At 43.5% G+C, this 11905-nt stretch overlaps 1 protein-coding gene across 3 annotated transcripts in view; it reads right to left on the bottom strand.

Annotated features, from left to right (window-relative positions):
* LOC128771593 (uncharacterized) overlaps positions 1 to 11905 on the bottom strand; it is a 52123-nt gene continuing 40218 nt past the window's right edge. For 2 of the 3 annotated variants that reach the window (XM_053887050.1, XM_053887048.1), the window contains 6 exons: positions 5222 to 5272; positions 3658 to 4008; positions 3364 to 3439; positions 3047 to 3125; positions 2787 to 2970; positions 1 to 2711 (listed from right to left, as the gene is read on the bottom strand). In XM_053887050.1, coding sequence (XP_053743025.1) covers positions 2109 to 2711; positions 2787 to 2970; positions 3047 to 3125; positions 3364 to 3439; positions 3658 to 4008; positions 5222 to 5272 — 1344 coding nt within the window. In that variant the 3' untranslated portion in view covers positions 1 to 2108. Of the gene's footprint in view, positions 2712 to 2786; positions 2971 to 3046; positions 3126 to 3363; positions 3440 to 3657; positions 4009 to 5221; positions 5273 to 6231; positions 6975 to 11905 lie in introns of those variants that run through there. The other variant, XM_053887051.1, reaches the window with a different exon arrangement.

Below are 11905 nucleotides of genomic sequence, written 5' to 3'. Positions count from 1 at the left end.
TGTGTCATTACTGAAAAAGTAGCCAGAAGAGTAATATCATGTAAAGATGAGCAAGAGTTCAGTTAAGAAAGAGAGTAAGACTGAGGAAGACGAAGGAGGGCGAAGGCAGACGGATGCAGTAGTGTGGGGGAGGGGTGGGGCAAGAGGAACTACAGTCAGCTTTTACAGTGGAAGAAGAAGGCAGTCAAAATAAAGAAGACATTATTCGTCCTGACCAGTCAGCGATGGTCATTGCAGTAGAAAACATGTATGAAAAAAATGACATGAACAATGAAAAATAAGTGCAATTGGTTTCTCTGTTATATCACAACTGTATAAAAAAAAAAAAAAAAAAAAAACAGGAGCAGGCTGGAAGACCCCCTGCGGCCTCGGCTGGGGAGGCAGCGTCTGGCACATCCAACCACCGCGTCAGGGATGGAGAGGGATGCTAGGACCGTCTGGAACTGAAGGTTAGAGGACTCAACCAATAGAGGCAGTAGAACGCAGGCTGCAAGTGGTTCTCTGTTCACATGTGATGGTTTATAGGAGAGTTTGACTACACAGCGTTCCCTCCATCTCTATTCAATTATACAAATTTAGTCAAATACTCCCAACATTTATGCAAAATGGATCTATCAAAACACATCGGTCTGTTTCCTTCCTAAATGAAGAGAACACTTCCTATGACATTGTAATTGGAGCGATAGCAGCAGCAGCAGAGTGGTGCAATCGATTTCCTCCTTGTTTTATAGGTTCAGTTGCATTTTTCAAGTTTCATCAGAGCACTTAAGTGCGGTTCGCTCTATTCCACATCTTAAGAATATTAGAAAAGGCTTCATGTTTTTTGTACAAAACGGAGCTGCTGTTTAGTCTAAAAACTGAATTGTGTTGTTACAAAAAAGCTACATCCACATTACAAGTTCATTCATTCACTCAGACCGGATTTGTTTTGAATGTAAACTGTCAGACGAATCCGTGGCTGTTAGACTGATTCCAGAAAAAAAAAACAGTAACGTGAACGCAGCCTTCAAAGTTAGGTTGTTGATGAGAGGCTGACTTACATGAGTTTGCTTTCATGAATCGGTTTGGACGAGCAAACAATCAAAACGCAGTGTGAATGCACTGAATTGGTTGCTGAAATGATCACATCCCATTTTAGTAAAAAGGCACAGTAGTCCAATCAACAGATGTCACTCGCCACTCTGATAGAAGTTCCAAACCAAACAGCACCTTCCCAAACACCTAAAAAAAAAAAACAACCCTGGCTGCAGCGGTGCACAGCAGGTGATACTCAGCTGCCCAATAAATAAATACAAAATAAATAAATGCAGTGTCAGATCAACAAATGAATAAATTATCTGCAGTGACTCTGGAGTCCATGAGTGGTCCTCGGTTTTCCTGTTGCTTTTGATGATTCATTGTTGTGCCGGTAAGGGGCTCTCCATGCTGATGCATCCACAGCGGGAAGCGTTCCGCAATGTGACCTTCGACCCAGGTGATGTCAGTCCCCTGAGGGTCTTGCCGGTCAAGAAGCAGTTCAGTTCTTGGGTTACATTCTTGAGTTGATGACATCATTTTGTTCCAGCCTCCAGAGCGTGAGCGCCGTGTGACGCCATGCTGGTCTCCTGCTACATGATTACGTTGTTTTTCAAGTCGAATGCATCAAGTCTTTCCATGCGCAAGGGGCAACTTTTTGTCCTCTTTTTTTGTGTCACTGTAACATTATTCATCTCTCACAGATTGAAAGCTTTCTCTCTGATCACGATGCCAACATCAGTGTCCCTCAAGTTTTCAAGTCAGTCATCAATGATTGCTACTCTGTGGAGACACCATTTTTCATCTTAATAATCTCTTCTTTTTTGTAAAAACTCTTAATAAAGTGTAGGTTTTTTTTCTCCCTTTGTGCATATTTGCATCAGAGAATTGTGATTATCGACACATTTGCCACAATCATGTTCCTTGTGATGGTCTTGTGCGAGATCATCATCCATATTAAGCACCAAATCCTTTCCTCCCTTCTTCTATTAATGCTTTCCAAACATCAGGCTCCCTTCATTCCTATAGCCACAGCAGCATCTAGCCTGATAAGGTGCAACGCCGCCAGGCTGCTGGCTCAGTTGTTTGGAGCGTCAGGTCTCTAAGGGGGTGGGGCAAACCCTGGACAAAGGCTTGACTGTGTCATGAGATTGGTCTTGACCCTGGCAGGTTTGGTTGGTCTGAGTTTCACATTGTTGTGCAGTTAAAGTTTGGCTTTGGCACCGCAATGATTTCTTCTGATTTTTGGGGTGTTTGTGGGGGGTGGTGGAGGAGATGGAGCTGTCCTGGGTAGCTGGACTGCCCCTCCTGCTAGGCGGTCGGCCAGCCATGGCATGCTGGTTGTCACCTTCCGATGTGGCGCCCTTGTGCGATTGACAGGCCTTTCTCGGGGAAAGGATGGGGGCGACGTGCACCCAGGTGAGGCTCGGCTCAGAGCTTTGACCTGCTTTGTACTTTGAGAGAGTTTCAGGTTCCCCGCCCTCACTGCTCTTTCCAGTAGCCTCCTCATTTCCCTGACTGAGTTCCGATCCTGCTGGAAGGTTTTGGTTCGATCCTGAAGGCAAAGATGGAGGTGGAGGATGACTTTCTCCATCCTCCAACTTCATCCTCTTCGGAGCAGAGCTGTTGCCTGAGCACTTGAGAAGAACAGGAGACGGCGAGGGAGAGTCTGTCCCTGTCCAGCTGAGCCTTCGCTTCTGGAAAACAAAAAGAGGGGTCAGTTAGCATTGACTGCAGTGACTGGGAAGGGGCTCAAGAAGATGAAATCACACCTTGACGGGAATATGTAGCTGGTCCCGGTGCTTGTGTGGGGGGGTGGAGGTGGAAGTGTCTCGGAGAGAGCGAGCGGGAGAAGTAGCCGCGCTGGAAGTGGATGAGACAGGAAGAGTCTGGATCTGAGGGAACCAAAGTTTCAGCATCATCTCCACTTGGAGGAGGGTGTTCAGATACTTCTCCCTGAGGGACACAGAACCAACCGTGTATTTAGAACCATCCACAGTCCTGGGGCTGCACAGCTAGTCATAGCACTTACCCGCTACTGGGTCTCTGTAAAACACCCACAATCCGCTGGATTCGATCCATAGCGACGCTTTGCTGGAAACTACTCAACCCTGCAGATAAAAAAAAAAAACACCAGTCAGCGGCTCCACCCGGATACAGGATCGCTAACCGCATGAGTCTCAGACACCCACAGCACTTTCTCCTGGGTTATCAGTACACACGCAGCATGACTTGTTCACCCACACTCTGCACTTTAGACTACATCAGTATATTGAGTCAAAACACACCTCTGCCTCCCACAACAGCCTCATGCGCCCTGTCTATTGCCAGTGATGTAAGGATGCTTACCTCGGTCGAATCTTCCTTTCTTCAGCCCATTCAGCAGCTCCAGCAGTGGCCTGACGAAACCCTGCAGCTCAGCACACTGACGCGAGGAGACAGAGACAAGATGGATTACTAAGAGGGTGTGAGGCAATGTGAGCGTTTGTTACAGCCAGGCACTAGTATTAAAGCATTGTTTATTATTATTTAAGCTTTAAGCAGAAAGTACATCTAATATATGTGACGATTAATAAAGCTATTTAATATAATAAAAAGTCTGAAAACTGTCTGCCTTTTTAATCTAGAGAAACCTGAATTTACCTTCTGAGCAAATAAAAGGTCTCCCTCTGACTTTGGGATGCGGCTGGAAGACTCATCCAAGTCACTGCGAGTTGCTTTTCCACTGCTCCCCAGCCTGAATGACTCCTCCTCTTCCTCTTTGTCGGTGAAACCATCACAGGCCCACTGGGAGCCCGGGCTTCCCGACACCCTTGCTCTGTCTTCGGGCGCCCTGGCTGCTCCGCTGATGATGACGGAGGGTGAGCTGTCTGTTAGGAAGACGTCGGAGTCGTCCTCTGCCTGCTCCGAGTCGCTGAACAGGAGACTGTCGCTGGAGCTCAGCGAGTCAAAGGAAGGTTGAGAGGAAGTGCTGCCCTGGGACTGCATAGCTGTCTGGTGGTACAGAACATTCAGCGTTACAGCAAAAATAACAAGCTACGAAACACACAAAACCAGTCTGACACTAGTTGTCAGTCAAGTTGGGGGCGGGCCAAGCAATACAAGATCCAAAGCTTCTGTCTGCCCAAACCTATTCCCCAAAATAATAAGCCTAATTACTCAAAATGGTGGGTATAGATGTGCCCTAGTTTAACATGGTGCAGGGGGGTGGGGGGTAGGCAGTAGGCACACAATGGTAGTGTACGTCTGGCTCCCATTGAAGAGATTGGAGACTGAGGAGGAGAGATAAAATGTGAGGGGGATGGGAGCTCGGAGAGTAGTGGAATCAGAATAGGCAGTCTCTCTGGCTGCCTCCAGTGCACTCTCTCTCTCGCCCCTCCTCTCTGTCCCTGCTTTGCTCTCCATCCCCCCCTTGGTTTCACTCACACAAACCTCTATTTCCTCTCCGGCTGCATTTCTGTATGCCACTCTTCTCTCCCTCTAGCTCATCTTATCCGGCGTGCACACTAGTCTGGTGCGCCCCTTCTTTCTCTTATTTTAGATTCCACGTATCCACCCATCCCTCTCTCATCTTGCATCCCTTTCTCCCCCAGACTAATCTCTGCTGCTCTCTGATCCTCCGGAGGAGCAAGTAAGAGGGGTCACGGGGATAGAGTGAGATTTACAAAATATAAGCTTCAACACATCAAATAACGGATATTTTGGTACCAAACTAAGTCGATCCAGAACAATGTCTCACACACCATATACAAGTGTTGATGTCCCCTAAAAATACATGTCAAAATTAATCAAGTTTCGGTGTTCCGCCTTGTTTGTTGAGTTGCCATCTCGTCAGTTGGTAAATTATTCGGGACACATGTCGGAGGGATGTGGGTGGCGGCGGCATGTGTTGTCACAGTCTGCACAGGTACGGACCGCGTCAGATCGTCTGGATGTTGGACCAGCAAACAACAAACAGACAACGATCCTCGCAAATATGTACTCAGGCGATTTATATTTCTAATCCGATTTACGTGACAGCAAATCAGAGATCACACATGAAAATAAATTGTTTTTGACAGACTGGGTCATGTGGGGTGACGGAGAGTAAAATGTATAATTAAACTGCAGTGTGGTGACGGAGACACGCTAACAGCGCCGGGACACATTCCTCCGGGCTCTAACGCAAACTTCGGAAAGCCATTATAAATAAAGTGTGAATACTCACCGCCAGTTTTGAGGGGGGGGTTCGAAGCTGCCACGAGACGCGCTGTATCTCCTGGTTGAAGCAGAACCGGACGGTCAGTACAATGTCTGCGACAGGACTACCATCGCAGCTCCGCTCACGCGCGCACCGCCCGGCCGACCATCGGGGTCTGTCTTTGCTAGCTCTTTCTGCTGCCACTTTACGAGCGTCAACATGTGCACGAGTCCACGTGCCCACGTTTTGCGCGTATGCGATTGGCTGTTGGCCTGGCAGCGGCGCGCGCTATTGGCCGACCCATCCGACCAGTGATTGCGATGCTCATCGCTGGTTGGCTGTCTGCACGGGCTCTGGTTGTCCCGCCCTCTCATGTGTTGGTCCGGACAGGACGCTCTACTACAGCGAGCGGCTGTAAACACACGCCGAGCTGCTCCCCGCCCCCTTCACTCATACCCTTACCGTAATAGCAGGGGGAAGCTTATGCAACACCACTAACCGATCATCGTTATTGGGAGTAATGGTGCATGTACAAGTAAAAGACACTTAAAAAACAGAGAAAAGAATATACTTTGATTACACTACAAAGATGGTGAGTGGTACAACACGAGATGCAATGGGACTTAAAAAATGCCCAATTATTTGTTTAGAGTTTTAAGAATGGATACTGTGATAATGTTATACAGCAATGCTCTGACTGCTCTTTTTAGCTTTTATTTATTCCACAGAAAGACAGACCTCCAGTTTCACACCAGCTACTTCAAAATATCATCTACCAAAACTACGACTGTCTTCAACTGATAACAACGTTGTCCTCCTCTGATGAGTCACTACTCTTCTTTGTTTTTCAGCATTTCCCTTCAGGGATTTCCACTGCAAATCAACCTCTTCCACCTAATGCTATACCGCTCCCCATCCTTCTTCATGCCCTCCTTTATGCAGCTCAGTGGTTGTCGCCCTTTTCCTATTTTGCCTGGTACTTCCATTTCTAAAATTCTACATGTCCCCCCTAATTCCTCGGTATGTGGCAGACCCACCTGTCTCTGGCCTCCCTAACCTTATCTCCAAACGTCTCCACAGCAGTTGTCCCACTGATATACTGGGCCGGATCTTGCCCTTCCTAGTCACTCCCAACCAAACCCTGAGCATCTTCAACTCTGACACTTACACTTTTTGTCATTAAAGGAGAACTTGAAACAGCAAAGGACAGTAATGAAATAAATGAATACATGAAATAATATCTCCATCGTGGGCAGAATAAAGAGTATCTAATATATTCTGATCTAAAAAAGGTTGAGAAGTTGAAGTCATGGTGTTCTGTGGTTAAAAGCAAAGCTAAATGGTGGGTCTCTTTAGAGACCACTTTCTGCTATGCAGCTCTCAATGAAATAGTTTTAGATCATACTCACATAAAAATGTATTGACTTAATCTTCTTTCAGGTTATCTCCATTTGAGTCATCCTAAACCGAGTCTTACAGATATTAAAAAAAAAAAAGTGAACAATCCTTTGGTGCCTCAACAATTCACAAGACACAAAACCTTGACACCACATGTCATGAAGTCACTACGGAACCCTCCTGCACCCTCATATCCATGATGCCGAATTCAGGGTCGCAACGGTGAGGTATAGTCATGTGACAAGAAGACACCAAACCTCTCTCATATTTCCAAAGTAACCCATCCTAACTTGTAACACACATTTGTTCAACACTGTTCAACATCTCAGCTCATTTGTAACCAATCAAGTCAGAGGTGAAGGACACAGAATGATGAAGATGTCAGCAACTTCCAACAAAAAGCAAAGGAAGAACTTTGACTTTGGACGGATTAAGAACAACAGATTGACTGTTGCAAAATATCAAATGAATTTTATTTTATGGTACAATTTGAATCATTATTCTATCAACAAATACCCATGTTTTAAATGAAATGAAAAAGAAATGACCTGATTATTGCTATAATTTGAGGCTATAATAATTTAACAGGCATAAACCTGCATAAGGAAATACTTTTACATAGTGAAAGCCTTACCTACTGGCTATTGTTATTATTCATTGTTGTAAAAAAGCAAACTCTGAGAAAGCCACAAGCAGGTAGGTCATTGACTCCTGTTGTCAAAAATTGACACCGGATACTCTTAAGAGCAGCAGGCAGAGACCACCCACTGACAGACATCGGACAGTCTTCAATAAGAACGCAAGCTTTTAGCACTTTATTCACTGACTATGTTCCTGTGCCCCTCTGTTAAAAGCGTTGAGCAAAACTTGTAGTTGAACACATTGGTAACAATAATTCCCTAATTGTTCTTGTATAAATTGTGACAAACTCAACTTTGCCATCATCTTTTCACTGAAAGCCATTGTAAATAAGTGTCGTGTCAAGTGCGTAATACACGTGTCTTTAATGGTACCCAACAAACATGTCATGTATGAAAGGACATTAGTGACAATTCTGTGGCCCGTCGTTTTCTCTGCCCCTGATTTATGAGCATGTAGCAACCTCTCCACTTCCTGAGTAAACCCGTTGACCCTAGCTTACACCACGCACAGCAACATATTGACATGCGTGAACCACACACATGCTCAGGTTGCCTGATTTAACTTTACTGTTTGTTGTGGTGCCATGTTTCCTCAAATAACCTAAGCTAAAAGTGGATCATAAATAAGACTTTTTCCAAAAAGTCAATTGCAGAATGGAGCATGACTGAAGCTGTAAAAGCAAGAACCTGACATGCTTCAGGGATGGTGCGATGGCCCATCCCCCACTGCATACAACATACACATGAACCAAGTCACCCCTCTCTGCCACAACACACACAGCACTGTGTCCTTGACTTATTGACAATACCTGTCGCTGAGCATAGCAATTGAGAAGAGTTGCTTAGAGACCTTAGTGACCCCAGGTGAGCAAACTCTCATGTCTTATGGTCAAAACACAATGATAGGTTAACCTTTGGTAATAGTAAACCAAGGGAAAGGTTCCTGTTCATGTGTGTCACCAGGATCAGGTCAAACAACCCCCCACCCCCACAGCATTCCACTGCAACATATGAACCCGATGAACCCAGCCTGAGTTCATGGGTTCTGAAGACCACCCCCATCATTTCCATCTTTCCACCCCCATCGTCCCAACCCCCACCTGGTTTCTGCTTTCCACTTCCCAACCTCTTTTCAGAATGCTGCCTTGTATTGACAAGCCTGAGAATTCAATAGGGTCCCGATGTTTAAAGGGTTCTTTGTTAAAGGGTCTTTTAGCTCAATATTCTTAACTGGTCACTCATTGGATCTGTATGGAGGACAACAGAATTGAGCATCGGATTCAAATGCACCCCCGTACACTTGAACTTCAGTGTGTTTGAGGGAGTTGGACATAAACAGCTGGCGTCCTTATATGACCAGTATACCGCAGCCAGGAAGCTCGCCGTTCATGTCAGGACGTGGCGCTGTCCTAAAGAAACCCTACACCCTATACACAATATACCCACTGTATATATATATATATATATATATATATATATATATATATATATATATATATATATATATATATATATACAGTGGGTGGGCTGTTGGCATTTTTCCAAGATAATGTAAAGCATTTTCTGAAAGCACGTCTGTGAGGTTGCGAAAGTATGCAAGAGTTCCTGTAAGGGCAATGCAGGAGCTGGGTGGGTTAAAGCAAGACACCACAACAGAAATATGAGCTGCCAAAAGGGAAGGCAGCCTTCCACTAAATGGTACGGTGTCTGTGGTCGCTAAGTGATCACGTTTCTCAAGGAAACCAGGACAACTGGGGAACAACAATGCAACACTAGCTTTCTTTGGTGTCTCTTACCTCTATTGTTCATTACACTTGTTTACACAGCTATCGATACATCAATCACATGATGACACTTATATAAACTACATGAATACAACTGAAGAAAGAAATTCATTCTCTACATGACAACGCTACAGTGTGATAGGGGGAAAAAGTGCTATCTTGAGTTCTTTTCTGTTAACAGTCAGACACCACAGCCGTCTGTCTGGAACCCTATGCACCGCTTCAACTCAGTAAATGAGCCATAAAGATAACAGAAAAACAGCTGGCAGGATACCACAAACTAACAGCAGGTGTTAGAGTCTAACATTCTTAGGGGGTCCTTTGGGGTAGATACCAAGGTCTTACCAAAGGACTGCCTTTCAACGTTGTCGGCCATCACAATGAGACTGCCCAAAACTCTATGCTTTTCATGATATTACTTTTCCCTCCTTAAATTTAAAATGACCCTATTTACCTCCAGATATCAGTCTAAGAAGCATCTCCAGATGATAGGCATCTTATTTTGTGGTTGGATTGTAGATAGATAAATGTTGAAACGCTGCTGAAGGATGACTTCATCTGCCTCTCTTCTGTCTGTGATACAGTGTACTGTGGCTATATATGAAACATTTCATTTAAAGGTGTCATGGCATCCAACTGATTGACACTGGCAGCAATAGTTTAGGTATTTCTTCACAGATTATATTTATTTGCACCAGCAAATTTTTGATATGATGATGATAAGAAAGAAGTTACCTTTCAGTGATGTGAAAGAGTAAACTTACAAACATTACATCACATGTTGATCACTGGACTAGTGATTCAAGTCTGAATAGACCCTCTCTGATACTGTATGGTGTATATGCTCAATCTGAATCACAGTCGCAGTAACTACTAATATAATTACAGAGAATATCTTCTATTACTCTCCTGACTCATCCCACCTAAATCACAGAGCAGAAAGGATCAGATTGAAGTGTTGTTTCCAATGTCATTTATGTTCAGTCAGTCATATGCACAAATAGACATGCATATATTGAGGAATTCAGTTGAACATTAAATCTGAGCATAGATGGTCAAAACTTATATTTTAGACTAGTTCTTAAGTATAACCACAAATCATAGGTGATAGTTCCTGACTCTCCTGGCGTAAGCGCTCATGAACAACACTCCTCCACACTAGTCATTGTTGTACAAGACAGTATGCTGTATACCACAGACAGCATACTGTCTTGTACAATTTATCTATAGACCATCATATACTTTCACAGCAACTTGAGAACAGTCATGTCACAACCAACTTCACTCCTCATGCGTTATTAATGTTGTGGTCATCCGTCACTGGTTAACCATATTCTCACTCATTTGTACTCTTCTACCGCACATTGCTTCAGAAGTGCAGTTTTGCAACAACAGCAGGACCTGTATAAGATCAGACACGTAGCAAGTATGCTGTTAATAATTCAACAAAAAGCGTATTCTGTAAACATGAGTCAATAAGCCACTCATGAGAGAGAGAGAGAAAAAAAGGAATATTGATATTGAATTCTTACATAATTAAAATTACATAAATTGTGTGAGGTAGTGGAGCAAATTCAGTTTGATGGATTTATTAGACACTTTCCAAATGATACAGTATATCATTGACTCAGCCTGATCACCCATGACTCGAACAGAATAAAGCGACAGAAGGCACCAATATATCTCACAAAATTGAATCAGAAATATATATCATGTTACACAATCAAATGATGATATCAGACTGCGCTCACACTGATGGAGCAGGGACATGTGTTGAGCAGCAGCAACGGAGGAGCTTCACATGTCTGACTGACGACGTGCTGCAAGATTTCTGAATGAAATCTGAGGCCGCGCCCGTCAGAGAATGTAGCCAATAGCATGACTCGGTGAAGTATCTCCGCCCAATGGTCGAGAATCACGGGACCAATAGGAAGACAGCAGGGGTTACCGCTGTTGCATAATTTGTCTGGAGCCTTTCACGATCGCGCGTGAGAGGATGATGCCCAGCAGAGACAACGTTTTATTGCCACAGGAAACAAGCGATTTCCTATTTAGTGATTTTGAATTTTCATGGTTATTTATCTGCGTTAAGTAAACTTTGGAGCACCAACTCAAAACAATGCATGCTTAAATATTCTGCGCTCTTTATCACTAAATTATATCGCTGGTAAAACACGATTGAAGTTATTATTTATTAAAGGCTAACATAGTGTAGTTTAGATCATAACCATCGTTATTAAAATTCAGTAACTGTCTCAGGAGTTTAACTCCGGAGGTGTTTTTTTTTTTTTTTTAAAGAACACGGTGTGCATGTTTGTCACGTGAAGACGGCGCCACCTACCGTTCACATCTAAAAACTGTTTATGTAATCAATACATTAAATAGTAACAATTATTACACAATATTCACACTTTATTTGTACTACATATATAAGCACTATATTAAATATCATGCATGAAAACCACACATTAAAACAATCATAACACGCATAAGAAGAATTATACATGCAATATAAAAAAGTCATGTCATTAAATGGAAATTTCACAGATTTGAAAATAGAAGATATCACATTGAAGATCTTTAAAATGTGTTGCAAAAAGGATAGAAATTGACTCTGGAGTAACGCATGAGAACCCGGTAGCTGTGGGGTGACATGTGTGGTTGTCCTTCAGATATTGAATAATAACAAAGCATAATACGATCTTGGCTGATAAACATTCAAATTGCATGATGGGACAGATTCAACTATGTTGAATACTGGACATGCATTCCAACATGTTTCATGATGTCACAATTTTGCTGCAGTTTGGTCCAAGAAGAAGTAAAATTCATTGAAATCCATCAAATTCTCATCTTTCTCCAGTACGTCAGCGTCCTTTTTGCGCTCC

The sequence above is a fragment of the Synchiropus splendidus genome, chromosome 15 (assembly GCF_027744825.2).
Source record: "Synchiropus splendidus isolate RoL2022-P1 chromosome 15, RoL_Sspl_1.0, whole genome shotgun sequence".
In the NCBI taxonomy this organism is placed as follows: Eukaryota; Metazoa; Chordata; class Actinopteri; order Syngnathiformes; family Callionymidae; genus Synchiropus; species Synchiropus splendidus.
This window is presented reverse-complemented; position numbering and strand designations above follow the sequence as displayed.